Raw genomic sequence first — 14,959 nt, 5'->3', positions numbered from 1 at the left:
GTGACAATGCTCCTAACAGTTTCTTCTGCACAGATATATGGGATACATATCTGATCGCTTCCCTGGGGCACTATACTGATATATTTCGTATATAAAAAATAATGATCAGTGCATTATGCTAACACAGATATATCGGGCAGCATGGTGCATAGCATGGAGCCTTCTTTTTTAGATTAAAAAATGTAAGGGATTTGTGACCCCCATTCTGAATGCAAAAGAATGCAAAGATTAGTGGTGCTAATCTACTACCAACACACAATTAAAACGTATATAAGCAACAAACGTCAGACACTACTTAGTAAAGCCTTTCGCCAAAAATCCACACATGATCATCTTAACGCGATTACCATATTACCAAACTGGTTACTAATTTATTTTCATGTTTCCACTAGGAATCAACCATTTTTTGCATGCATAAAATCCTTTTTAGGTCTCGCGCCTAGCGTTGCAGTGCACAGCACCGCTCGCGCAGCATGAGACCTCTAGTACAGGCTTCAGAAAGCTGACCACACGCTTGTGCGTGTGGTTTTGCTTTTGCAGGCTTCAATTGGCTTTAGGGTGCTTTTAAAAAAAAATACAGCACGCAATTGGGCAAAGGCGGGCGCATGTCCCTGCCTTTGCTTCGCCCATTCCCACCGGTGTCTATTACGCACATCAGCGTGGCACAGACAACAGGCTCCCTAGCCCCCGCTCCTCTGTGGTGCGCACGCACCACTGGTTTAATGCACTTCAACCACTGGCTCTTACAAAAGAGCCGCCCGCTTGTTCAACCAGCACGGCAAATACCACGCGGCACACCTTAGTTGGATTAAAGGCGGCTGATCGTATTCTCTTGTTCCCTTGCGATCCACTGGGCCGTCATTTTATTTATTTAGTTAAGGGCCCTGGGATTGGAAAAACTGCCTCTGCAGCACATGGCGTGAAAACTAATTTGTCACCCCCAAAGTCACCGCCACTGGCCCGGACTGGGCGCATTATTTAAATCACCCCCGTAGTGCTGTGCGCGGTTGTCTGCACCCTACAGAAGACCGTATTTAAAAGCTGCCACCGAGATCACCGCCGCCGGCACGGGAGCCTCGGGAACTCTGTGCTCGTCACCGCTGCCGGCCCAAGTCTGCCGAGGGCGGGAGGGGCTGCCTCGCTCCTCACCCGTACCGCATTAGCAAGGATCCTGTGCCCCGGGGCTTGAGGAACCTTGTACTAGTGACCGGGTCGCAGGTAACGCTTCATTGCCCAACAGGTCGCTGCAACTGGGTGGGTTGCGGGCTGGCCGGTTCCCGTGAGCTTACTTTGTGGCCCACAAACTGAGAAAATACATTACAAAACACTTATGTCACCCCCTCTCTTTCAGTGCTTTTTCAAAGAAAAGACGTAGGCGCGGACACCAACGTTCATCATTGGAATGACGCTATTTATGAAGAGCCAACATGCTTACAGGCTACTGACGGCAAGCAGCCCAATCTTCTTTTACCAAGAAACGAAGGGAAATTATATAGAGCACTAAAGATATTTATACAGCACTTTACAGAACAAATAATGAGACAGGCATGTAAGATACTTAAATTGCAGATATGGCGTAACGGCCGGGGTTGCCCACTTTGGAGCTGGGGAACGTGGTTCGAGTCTCGGCAGGCAGCTCACCATCCTGTAATTCGTGGCAAATCACTTAAATCTCCCAGTGCCTAACAGAAACCAAAGAGCTGTGCACAGCGAGTAGAAACCAATCTTGTGACCACAGACGAGAAACACCAACATTTACCGTTAATAGTACGCTGATGCACTTTTTATCAAGATTTATACAAATAGACTTTTCAGGGGGAGGGAAGCCCACGTGCAAATAATTTAGTAGCGCTTATGTAAATACTAGAATAGTCACTTTGAGCGCCTAGAAACAGATCGGGTAGAAGTGTTGAGGACTCATGGACAACATTGTGTCCCTTTGCCCCACCTATCCCACTTACACTAGGTCAACGCGCAGCCCTGTGAGTTTTCCATGCTGTGTGCTCTGCTCGTAAGCCAGGGCACAAAGCTGCAGGTCGCGTTTTGGGCAGGGCCTGCAATGCGGGCCGCACCTCAGGGAGTGGGGGAGGGCTTTTTCCAGACGGGACTGTCAGTGTTTGCTGCGTGCGCTGTTCAGAGAGAAGAGCTGTTGCTAGGAAGGGTCAGAGTTCAGGTTTGCGTACATTGCCGATAAGTTTGCCTGCAATGCCAGTGAAAGGGCACAGCTGTTGGGGTGGGGGCCATGGAGGGGGAGAGGGAGGGGCTGAACGGGGGTACTGCACGAATGTAACTTTGCACAGGGGATAGAACATTTTTAAAGTGTCAGTTTGAGACCACTGAATTTGCATTTTCAAAAGGCGCTTCCTGAGATTATGTGTGACAAGTTCCAGAATAAAGCGTTAGGCTGCAGGATTCGGTGGAGTGCCCTCGGCTTAACCTTAAGGCGTTGGAGTGCATGACAAGACTGCTTCTAGGTTTTATGAATGATTTCACCCTAACTCCGTGTCTTTGACCTAAAGAATGCAGCGTATGGGGCAGAGGCAGTGGATGTCAGATTTATTGTACCCCATTGATAATCACATTTGTTCCCATTAAATCAATGTGTGGCTGTTGTTTAGGTAGTATTCAAATAAGTACCCTGAGTTAGGCAAGAACTGCGGAATATGTTGCTAATAATTACATGGAAGAGGTCAGTTCCAAATCTCCACTGTATGGGATAGCAGATGCATTTTCATAAGCGGACAACTCTGCAGGCAGTTCCAGTTGGCAGTTCGGTAACTCCTCTGGAGTAGGAGGTGATAGTTATTGCACCTTTTAAAATCCAGTGGGATGGGGGGGCAGAGGGTCCAAGGGAACTCTTTGTGCAATGGGGAGGAGGGTTTTGCTGGGATCGGAAAAGAATGGGCTGCTCATAATGAGAGCTTGCAGGCTCTAAATAGACCCCATTTTACAGAGCAGGGTTCTTTAATTGCACATGCTCTCCACTTTGTATTTGGGTTTGCCATGCTAACCTGTTTATATTTTGGAGTGTCACCAAATTTATTTTTCACCTGTGGTAGCCACCGTCTAAACGTTTTGGTTTCATTCAACATCACAACATTTTTGTGTTGCGTTAATACCACAGTGCAAATTAAAGCGAAGAAATGTAATGCATACAGGTTTGGGGCTGTTCGTGCAAGGAATTGAACTTTGGCTGTTCTTTCATTACACAACGCCTTGGATTAAGTTGTGAAGATTGCAGGAAGAACACAACTATGTGCTCTGGGTTTTTGTTTCTAACTCCGCCATTCGTTGCAAGTGTTACACAAATATTCAGTAATCGTGCATTTTAGTAGAGCAAGCAGGGAGGGAAGGGATCACTTGTGGTGGCTCCCCAGTGGATCACAATTGTGGTGCCACAATATGTGTTCGGTGAACACTGCAGGCACGGACTTCACTGGTGATGGTACAAAGCGCGGGGATTGCGCAGGGAGGGAGAGACTGGTGACTCTAAGCCCATTTTCACGTGCCCGCTGTTACGTTTGCTCACTATGATTTTAGCACGTTGCACTCATGCAGCGCCGTCAGTTCAGGTTGTTTTTTTCGGCATTCAGCAGCATAGTGTGCAGTGAGACTGCTCTTAGAGCCCCGTGGTGCCATATACGAGACTGATGACAACACACTTAAACTGTTTATGGCTGATGTAAATTAAGATTTTGCTGTGTGTTAAACACCTACACAGTATACCACTGTGATTGGAATGCATGAGAGTGCACTGCTCCCCGGATTGATAAGTAGAAAGTAAGTGGGTGTGAGGGTCAGATGGAGGGTGGGAGGCCTGAGGGTGGAGATGTACTCTAGTGGCCGACTTGTCATTTTGAACCAAGAAGCCTGAGGCCTAATCGTGGATTTCCCACTTTACCAGTGGTGTGAGAGACTGGTTAGATATTGCACATGGACATAGTGAACCGTGCATTAAATGCGAAAGGAAAGACAACTAAACTATACACAAACTTGCTATTCTTTCCCTGTGCCCTGTCGATGGTGCCCTTGGGTCCTGAGGCTTAATTTTAAAGCATCTTTCATTTGGCCCTGGTTCCATTTTGTTTCGGCACTCTGGTTACTGCCTTTCACTGGGGTGGGGCACATTTGTCTGTTGGCATCTTTTCCAAAAGTTGTTTCTGTGATCTAGCGCTTACTTAGCTTCTTCCATGTAGCTCACTGAATCGGCTACGTACATTCTTCCAGTCCCTAAAGGATTTAATGTCAAGAAATGCAGTTAGGCAATGGAGCCGAGTGTTTTGAGTGTGCTGAGTGGTATCACACCCTGGGCAGGGAAAATGCATTTGCAATGCAATAGGTCTCCCACTAGGGAAACTTTGAGCTATTGGTGTTGAAAATACAAGTTTTTGTTTTTGTCAAAAAAATATCCCACCAGTAGCATAAGTAAGAAAAGAATATTCCACTAAGCAAGGAAAGGGTGCAGTACCACAGGCTGTTACTAGGTTTCCCTGTAGAGTGGCAAAGGGACCTTTATTAGCCACATAAGGTAGTGCACTCTTAATGCAATTATAAAGAGAAAGATTTAAATAAACAACAATGGTGCATTTTTAAAATGCAAGCTAACACAAATCTGGCTTCCAATAAAAACAAATAGAAACATATGCTGAGGTGCAATCTCTCTCTTTATAATTGCATTAAGTTTGCAGTATCTTATGTGGCTAATAGAGGTACCTTTGCAACTCCACCGGGACACCTAGTAATGGCCTGTGGTACTGCACCCTTTCCTTGCCCAGTGGAATATATTTTAGTACTTATGCTACTGCTGTTATGTTTTTTAACCAAAACAATAAAATAAGAAACATTAGCATTTGCAATGCCAATAGCTCAAAGTTTCACTATTGCGAGACCTATTGCATTGCAAATGCTCGTTTCTGGAGTAAATGCAAAACACCAACATCACATTTAAATCTGCTTAACAGACTTCACAGAATGTAGCAGAAAAACAGAGCCCAATAATGCATTCCCTGCATTTTTAAGTACACTGTTCAACTGCCAAGATTCACTTCAAGTCTACAAAAACCTTGTAGTTATAACAATTTTCTTCCTTAAGTCAGTCATCCTGTACTCATTACATTTCATACAGGTTTTCCAAAAAGTATTTAAGCAGAGTGGATCCGTCTCAAAACACAGAATATCAAACTGAACACATTATCCCTACCATGCTGGACAATTCAATCATATCATATGCTTTACCATATGAAGCCTTACAGTTATGCACAACATGCCACCATTCCATACAAAAAATAAAAGACAAATCATGATACTGCTCCAACACCTCAGAACTATGCCATGCAGCACACACTCGCCATCCATTTAAATTGCTTCTTCCTATTTAGGTCTACCTTTTGGCATCCCAAAAAGGTGGAGACATCTTTTAGAGACCAGGTGGCGGTTATACATAAAATCCTGGGGCTGGTGGCGCAGTTTTTAGATCAGGCCTACTGACTGTTTTTAGCGGTCTTGTCTGTGAAAGACCTCGTGGGTCAAACCATGAAAAAAACTTTACAGATGGCTTAGAACCCACAAAGTGCTTACCACTGGTTGATTTTAGTGTGACTCCTGCTACAAGAACGTTTCTTATTCGGTGGCATGTTTTTCCTTATTGTAAGGACAGCTCTCCTTGAGCATTGCTCCTTTACCATCATTTTTTCTGGCTGATTTGTGGCCTTCTACTGTTCACATTTAAAATAAAGTACTTTTTTTTTATTTAAGACCTCCATGACAGTGTGTGTGTTTTCTTGCCTTCTTGTGTGATGCTCCCTAAAATGCCAGTGACCCATGCGCACTATGTTGCTCCCTTCTTTCCCTAATTGCTCTCTCTACTATGCTGTTTCTCCCTTTTAATACATACCCCATTTGCTCTATGTTCCTCCCCCATCCTGTCCATTCTTTCCATGAGCCCATTTTTTAAAATTATTATTATTTCCCTCCCTACCTAAAGCTCATACGATTCTAACCCCTGCCCTCTCCCTCTTACTTCCTGCCACCCGCAGTCCTTCCTCTCACACCCACCCAACCAAAAATAATGCTTTGCTGCGCTCTTAAAACTCACTTGTAAGATTCCTTGTTAGGATACATCAAAAAAAGAAAATCGTTTTTAGATCTAGGACTTTTTAAGTAGTAAGGTCGTCCTCACAATATCCAGATAAGTGATCAGATTTGGGGTGATTATTTCAATTGATATGAATCTTATGTCCATAAATCTTAGTCACCCTAATCTTATCACTTAAATGGATATTGTGAGGGCGACCGAATTACTTAGAAAGTCCTAGGTCTAAAAAAGATTGTCTTGCCAGTTTACCTTTCTACATTGACAAAGCCAATGTCACTTGCTTTCCCTAAACAGTGAAGGCTTCAGTGGTTTGAGAATGAATGTGTTTTTTCAAAGACAGAAAGCAGTTCTTTGCCGAGGACTAAAAGTGGTTGTGTATAGCACACAGAACAAGGGCATAAATATCATTGATAAATGTGGAAAGTGGCGACAACAATAGTTTTCAGACAAATCCACTTCACTTATAGTGTGCGATCAAAGACAGCATGGGTGGTCTGTAGAGACTATGGTGGTGCGGCAGATAGGATAATTTTTGAAAGTGTCAAAACTAAATTGCATTCAGGAAGTAGCATAAATACCACGGGACACCCAGCTTAAAACAACATTTTATTTTCCCATGCATTGTAATATAAATTGCTTGTACTTTTTACACGTTACAGAGTGAGCAGATGTGCATATTTAGTGTAATGAGAACAAAATGTTATTATATGCAAACTACTATACTACAAGAACCCAACACATCTTTTGGAGATAGAAAAGTATGGTTTGGTCTCTCGGCTTTGATGGATTTGGATGAAGTAATATATGTATCCACTGTGACCTGCATTCAAATACAAGCTTGAAACGGTGGATTGTTCCCTTTGGTTTTGGTCCTCTGGTACCTTTAAATACTTGGAAGCCCAAGTATCTCATATTTTCGGGAAATAGGAGTAGGATGCCAAGACCCTTATGAGAGACCATGACAGGGTGCAACAAATGCTGCCAAAATGTGATGGGATGACCCTGGGGAAACTATTGCCCATTGTATAATTTCCAATGACTTCTGCCTTTATTAAGCGGTCTTCTAGTCAAAGATCTGAATACCTCATAACTCAATTTTTGATATTGGGCAATGAGGGGAGTCATCTGGTAGACTTGGAGAAGCTTCAGCCGCTTGTAGAGAGTGAAATTCTGGCAGTGCCCAATTTGACATTATATTCACTCACTACAAAGCTGCAGTAAGAATGAAGCATTGCAGGAAAGCGTCCCACAGACCAATGGGTTGCGGAATGTGCAAATTCTACTGATTTTTTTCTACCATGAGAGTATTGTCGCTCTCCTGCCCAGAAGGTTAAGACAGCAGAATGTTGCTGGAGAACTATTCATTGCAGAATAAATAAATCAAACCCTATATTCCCCGGCTCTGCAATAGAGTCATCTAGTATTCTCAAATATCATGCATTAATCTAATAATGCTAATTGAGAACATGCAGAACTCTTTCAAATGAAGTATCTTGAAGCTTGGGGTGCCTTACACACATGAACGGAGGCAAGGAAGCATTCCAGATCTGGGATGACCAATTTTTGATATTAGGTTGCAAGGTGATAAATCTACGTCTGACCTACAGGGCAGGAAGACAGGAACCCGAAACTCACTACGTTATATGGAGTGTTAGAACAGGCATGTACGGACGAAGGATATTTCTTTATAATACACTGCAGGTACCCCTGAACAAGCCAGTAAAAGTCATTTGGACTAAATGGTCAGCAGCATAAGTATATTACAGTTGATGAATGAGGAAGACTAGTAGCCTAAATAGGAAAGGTGTGCTGTAATACCAGTTTCAAGTACATCCAAATTAATGACCCTTATACTATCCCCGGCCTGCACTATCAATGCGTGACACAATTACCCTTTTGAAAGAAAACTAATCCTGAAACAAGAAATTTGAATATGTTGCATCCCTAAGTGCCCTTCATTCTAAATAACTTCCGCTGTAGTGAATTCTGAGTAAAGGCATTTCTCCAATTTAGTTTTCATTATGAATAAGGGGCAGGTTTACAGTTATTATTCCTAGGAATCTATTTGGCATAAGGTTTAAAGATAGGGATGAGTTGGTTTAGGAAAGGTATGGTGAACCATCTATATGAATCAAGTTTTAATTTAAAATATATCCCTGGTTTCACTATAGCAGTTTTGCTGTAGATGTCATTTCTATACTTTTTTCCCATTAAAGGACTCCAACCCAATGTCATTTCACAATTTATTTTGGGGGGGCGGGGAGTACTGGGAGCGTGGGGGGCGGGGGGGGGGGGGAGATTTATATATTTTTTTTTTATCAATGTGCATGTACGACTACTAGTCTCAAATGCTGTTATGATAGCTGTATCGATACAAGTTTGCAGGAATATGCTTCTAAATAGTATTAATTTCTTAAAACACTAATGAATGCAACTGCTTGGAGCAGGCGACATTTAGATCAATAGCTTCCAAGTGCCTGCAATAAATGATTGATTTGATGAGCGCTGAGAAACGTAAAATAAATTGTTCAGACAGTTGCCAAGAAGCCTTCCAATCAACATTGAACAGATAAACTAAATGCAATGAGCTATACAAGTAAACGAAGGGTATTTTGCTCCTCCTGGTGCATTTTAATGGCTGGATATACTCTTTCAAATCCAGTTTAAAGTGCACAAAAGTCAAGATCTTATTAGTGTTTTAGTTTTGAAAACATTTTCAGCAAAATACGACCATATGACTTAACTAAATGATTTTCCATTCCTTGTGGATCCCAAAGAACATACATCGAAATAGCCTAAACAAGTAGTCCAAGAGAGGCCACGCCACATTATGGAAGGATCTTCAGAACAGGAAACAAATACAGTGCTTTACTAACTAGGAAGACAAAACTACAACCATTCAGTTTCCCAAAGAATAGCGATCTATTGTCAAGTGAGCTCACCAATTCTCATACCACCTTTGTAGATATGCACTTACTGTAGGGAATGGAACCTAGGCTTATTTAGGGTTTTTGCTTAAAATGTGTATGTATAACATTCGAAAGTCCCATAGATCTCGTTCTGTAAAAAAAAATGTGAGCTCCAAAGGTGGGGGGGTTCTGACTTCAGAAGTACTATTGGTTGAATCAGTCTGTCAATGTATTTTATACGTTAACTACAGGATAAGTCAATCATGCACACCTCTTCATTAACGCAAATGCACATGCATCTGAACCAAAAACAACAACAAAAAATACAAAAACATATCTGTAGAGAACCCAATCTGGGTATCAAATCAAAACATGGATACACATTGTACCAAAATACATTACTCAGAAAAGCAACCTTTAAAAACCAAACAATACTTACATATATCAGGCCAGAGTAGTATCGGTCTTTCAAGTTATGCAACACAGAGGCTTCATTCAAGCATGTCAATTCTGCCATATCTTCAACTTTGGAGAATTTTGGAGGGTTCATTTTCTGAATATCATCCTTATTGACCATTGCCTTCTTTCCATTCTCAGCCAATTCGACTACAACCTCTTCCCCACGCTCCTCCTTGATGCTTGCAGCCTCAAAACCATGTCGCTCAGATGGGATCCACACCAGCTTCTTGGCCGTCCAGTCGGCTTGTGTAGCAGGGTTATATACTAAGTCTCGATCCACAAATAGATACCGTTCTGGATCTTCTTGTCCCACCCGCTGTGCCATTGTTGCTGCAAATGCCCACCAAAAAGATCACCTTGTAAGAAAATGTAAAAATACATGATTTAGTAAAAATGGCAAGAACCCGGCTAACAAGACAAACTCACTGATCAGAGGCATTTAGTTACCTACATCGCTAAAACAAGTAATGGTTACTAAAATATGGGCCAGGATAGGACATCAAAACCGTTATCAAGTCAAGTCATAAACTTTATTCGACAGTTTAAAAAATGTCATAAAAGTACACAGATAAAATCATACATATAACATTACACAGGGAAAGTACATATCATCATGGGTTGTTTTCCGGGCATACAGGAGTAGCTAAAATAGCTAAAAAACCATACTTTTTCTTGCAGCAACAGATTTCAGGATAAAAGTTGCTATAAAAAAACACAAATCCGGACTAGCAAGTGAAAATAACAATTTCATGGCATTTGAAGTAGAAGACACGGAATATTTTTTAAATAACGGTTTCAAATAAACAATACGTAGGGCTTTATAAAGGGGGCAGATTAACATAAAATGAAGGGTACTTTGCTTGGTTAGTTCATCACATGGACAGGCGGATGTTGTATAATATTTCATTTTTGGAAAGGCCACAAGGTTGTGGACAATACCAAGTCTAAGTCTGGATAGGACGAATTGGTGAGATTGCCTGTAAATTATTTTGAGATAGATAGGCAAACCAGGACCCACGTTTGCATTGGAGGAATAGAAAGCATGGGTTGAGTAGTTACTTGTGTCTGCTTTCCGTTTAACGAATTTTACCCTCATAAATTCCTCTTTCACCTCCTTTTTGGATAGAGTGGTTGCAATCTCGGGATCTTTGCGTACATCCAAATCAAAGAGTTCTCTAAAAGTAGTTGTCACATACTTTATCCATGGTATATTCTTGAAATTATCCAAAGACAGACAATCTTTGATAATGCTCTTTGTAAAACTTGTTTCGTCCTTCAGCCAAATAGACCTCCATACCAGGAGGGGTCTTAATTCGATTAAATCGGCTATATGGTCCAACCTTAGTTCCTCGTGGACCAGGTAGTTAGATGCCGATGAGGGTAAACAAAGTAGCCGTTTCAAAAACAAATTTTCCAGAATTTGTAAGTCTTCGTTACATCCGTACCCCCATACCCCTGAACCATAAAGTGCTATTGATGAACATCTGTGTCTATAAATATTTAGCATTGCTGGAATCCGTCGACTGCCCAGTTTGTTGGCAAATCGGAAGACACCTAGTGTAGCCTTCCCCAACCTGGCTTTTATGTTAATGTGTTCAGGTGTCCATGAGCCCCGACTGTTAAAAGTAATGCCCAGATAACAGAAGTTATCTACAACCTCAATTCTGTTATCTTTAAAATAGAAAGACTTGGAGTGATTCACCTTTTTGCCACAGACCATAATGAATGTTTTAGAATTGTTAATTTTGAGTTTCTTGCCCTGGAAAAAATCATAAAAACAGTTCATTAGCCGCTGTAGGCCGATTGGGGTTCTAGATAATAAGACGGTGTCGTCCGCATATAACAACACTGGAATAGGTAGGCCACCTGCTTGTGGTGCATCTGCTTGGACCTGTTTTAATTCTTGTTCCATAGAATTAATAAAAAGGGAGAAAAGCAAGGGGGCCAATACGCACCCCTGCCTAATGCCTGATTTTACCATAATCTTTCTCGTACACTCTCCTGCTGGTCCATATCGTATCTGAGTGGTAAGGTTGGAATATAACCTAGCTAAGAAATGGATAATGGCTGAGGGAGCTCCCATATCGAGAAGGGTTGTCCACAACAGGGAATGGTTCACCAGGTCGAAGGCACTAGAGAGGTCCGCAAAGCAAAGAAATAAGGAGCCCGATTTGACCTTGGTATATTTACCTATTAAAAGGTTGAGGTTAATGCACTGGTCAATGGTCCCCAAACCCTTTCTAAAACCATATTGGGATTGTGCCAGGATATTGTTATTGGTCGCCCACTCCTCCAGGCGTAGTAGTAGTACCCGGCTCATGATTTTAAGGGAGGAGTCTAAAAGGGAGATGGGGCGGTAGTTTTTGGCCTCCCCTCTATCTCCCTTCTTATAAATCGGGATAATAACGGATTCACTCCAGGTTGCCGGGGTGGAGAGATCAGTGGCAGCATTAAAGACCTGGGTCAATAGGGGGCTCCAAAGGGCCAGATCATGTTTGTAAAGATCTATCGGGACCCCGTCAGGTCCCGGGGCTTTACCTCCTTTACTAGAATTAATTGCCGTGACTACTTCTCGGATGGTGATTCCCAAAGTCTGCGGGGTCAGCTGGGGATTCATACAGATTTTATCATAAGACTCCTCAGGGGGGTCAAATATTCCTGAAAAATATCGGACCCAGCTATCTTCGCTTACTAATGCGGTAAGTACTGGGAAATCTTCTTTCTGGAGGAATGGGGCATTAATTGTACTCCAAAACAATTTACAATCCCGGAGGGCTGCGGCACAATCCAGATTATCCCAGGCTTGTTCCCGGAGTTCGTTTTTCCTGCATTTAAGTTCAATGTTATAATTGGACCGCAAGGTTTTAATCACTTCCCTGTCTCTCGGAAGGTTGGATAGTGCTTGCTTAAGGGTTTTTAGCGCTGTTGTACAGGCTTGGTCGAACCAGCCAACCTTATCCCGTCTAGAATTCAACTTATTATTAGTAAAAATTCTATTAATAATAGTGCCTAGATCCTCAAAATCCGCTATAATGCCCTTAGGGAGGGCATTGACTTCCAGACAGCGAAATATCTGCCTGGAACCACCTACCACAACTGCACTATGTAGTTTTTCTGATTTTTCTGTGCAACACTTTATCCGGGTTCCATTAGGCCTACTTGGGACAATATTATCAACAACCCTGCCTGTAGGCGTAATTCTGGGGCCCCAGGTAAGAATAGACAAAACCGTTATCATCTGCCAGGACTAACTGTGGACAATAAACAACGCCTGGGAGTCACCATCACTTGACCTGACCACTGTTCCTTCCATCTCCATTATTTAATCCCACATCTCCCAGTGCTCACTGTACTTCCTCCCTTCTCTCCAATGGACTTCTGACCTTCTTAGAACCCCATTCTCTCCTATCATCCCCTCTCCCATAAACGTTACATATTAGCATACTCTTGCTACATAGCTTTCTCGTCAGATTTTGGTGTTACTCTGGTCCCTCCAATGGTATGACAAAGACTTTAGTAGCATTACGTTTTTATTTACCCTCTGCATGGATACACTATACTTTGAGGTACAAAAACAACGTAAACTACTGTGCTTAAAAGGAAACATGATCTCTTAAGACGAATTGTGGTCTTGGATACTAATCCTTATTTTTCAAAAGGGCACTAATATTTCAGGAGGACGTGAAATGAAACTGATAAATCTGCTGTTGCAAAAAAAATCCTTTTCAGCTCTCAGAATCCAGCTTCCATGAATATCTGAGCTAGGTTTATGCTTTAAAAATAATTACAAAATCAAAATAAAATGCATTCTAGGACTAAAGAGAAGAAATATTGGTGCCGTTTAAGTAGTCATGAAATGGCTATCGACATTAAAGCCAGCCTCTCAAAAAATATTGCAATGAAACCATTGTACATCAAAATGACCAAAATAAAAATTTGGGGATGGGGCTCAACGCAGGAGGGGCAGATGTATTCTCTTGCTCTCTCACTTGTCTGCTGCTTCGCCATCTCAACCGCACTCCATCAAGCACTCTTTTGTTGCTCCCTTCTGCCCCGCCCTGACTTGTCTATTGCTTCCCAACTTGCTCTCCACCTGGAGTACTGCTTTCCTCCACCCAAAGATCTCCATTACGCGACCTCTTCATGGACCCTGCCCAACGCATCCCCCACCGTGGCTTTTTTTTTCTTCTATACCTCTACCTGTCTCCTGCTTGTCTGCTACTTCACCTCCTACCTTCCTCTCCTCTCTTCTAGAAATATATATCTTTTTTTATTTTTTAGAGGGCTCAACAGCAGGCATTTGCTACTAAGCCATGAAGGCGTTCAGGTAGCTCACTTAAACGCAATGGCAGGGTTACAGTTTGATACACCTATCAAAACCAGGATATTAAATGTCGTACAGATGGATTGATGAGAGGACAGTCTGCATGGAGAAGCTACTGTGGTGGAATGTTATACTTAATTTCAGGCTTGTTGGCTCCACAACTCCTGTATTAAATGAAGGGCCTCATATAGGAGTACTTAACTGCGTCAACAGGAGAGGCGCTCAAACTATGGTTGCTCAGCTAGGCAAAGGCACTGCTTAAATAGGCTTCAATGAGCCACTGTTCTCTGGGAGTACGTTTCCCCGATACTGACACTGGTGGGATCTACTGCATAGCGGTGTGTGTTAAGAGAGGATTGTTTTAATACTAATTAATGTAAAATTCGTCGTGATTTGCTTTTAAAAAAAACTGAAAACTTGCTATTTTTACTGTTATTTCGGAGCTGTGTTCAATGCTCCTAGGCCTGACGATTTTGTCCTGAGGTTAGCGCTCTAGACCGCAACCACACGCATCATCACGTCAGTCGGCTACATTAGGAGCCGATGACGAGACCGCGCAGCGGACGCGCGCTGCGGACGCACGTAGCGGGTGCGCCTAAGGCAAGCCCATCTGCGCCCAGGAACCCTGCTGGTTCAAACAATACAAGACTTTGCTATACCCCTGAACAGCTCATATATCTTAAGGAGGAACCTAACAGTAAGTGCAAGCACTCTAAAAGTCCTGAGCACCATGTCCTACATTGCTTTAGTTGTGACTATAAAATGTTCCCACCTTTTTGTAGGCTTGATCCCTTAGTAGAGGAAAGGGAGCTTAAAATGCTTTTGCTCAACTGTCGCACCTACCCAGACACGTTGTGGAACTCCGTATCCAGCTAGAGGAGGAAAAACCTGATATTTTGTTTCTCACGGAAACCTGGATGAACAAAGAATCAGATTATGCTACCGTACAAGCCCTCCCACCTCAATATATAATACAGAGGCAAGACCGTAATGTTGGTCGGGGAGGGGGCATTGCTATCATCTATAAGGATTATTTTAAATGCCGCATTACTACTAATCCTATTCCCAACTTTGAAAGCATATTTTTCTCTATCCGGGTATCCCATGTTACTATCTTATTGGGTATTTTACTCTACCGTCCCCCAGGCCCTATTAGCACATTTTGCCAGTCTA

General features: G+C 42.5%; 1 protein-coding gene across 4 annotated transcripts in view; it reads right to left on the bottom strand.

The window, feature by feature from the left end:
- MYH10 (myosin heavy chain 10) overlaps window positions 1-14,959 on the bottom strand; it is a 1,171,079-nt gene that overhangs the window by 1,144,796 nt on the left and 11,324 nt on the right. For all 4 annotated transcript variants that reach the window (XM_085616842.1, XM_085616841.1, XM_085616843.1 and 1 more), the window contains exon 2: window positions 9,443-9,818. In XM_085616842.1, coding sequence (XP_085472968.1) covers window positions 9,443-9,787 — 345 coding nt within the window. In that variant the 5' untranslated portion in view covers window positions 9,788-9,818. The remainder of the gene's footprint in view (window positions 1-9,442; window positions 9,819-14,959) is intronic.

Source organism: Triturus cristatus, chromosome 7 (genome assembly GCF_964204655.1).
Source record: "Triturus cristatus chromosome 7, aTriCri1.1, whole genome shotgun sequence".
In the NCBI taxonomy this organism is placed as follows: Eukaryota; Metazoa; Chordata; class Amphibia; order Caudata; family Salamandridae; genus Triturus; species Triturus cristatus.
Note: the sequence above shows the minus strand (reverse complement) of the source record. Positions and strands in the feature narration are given on the sequence as shown.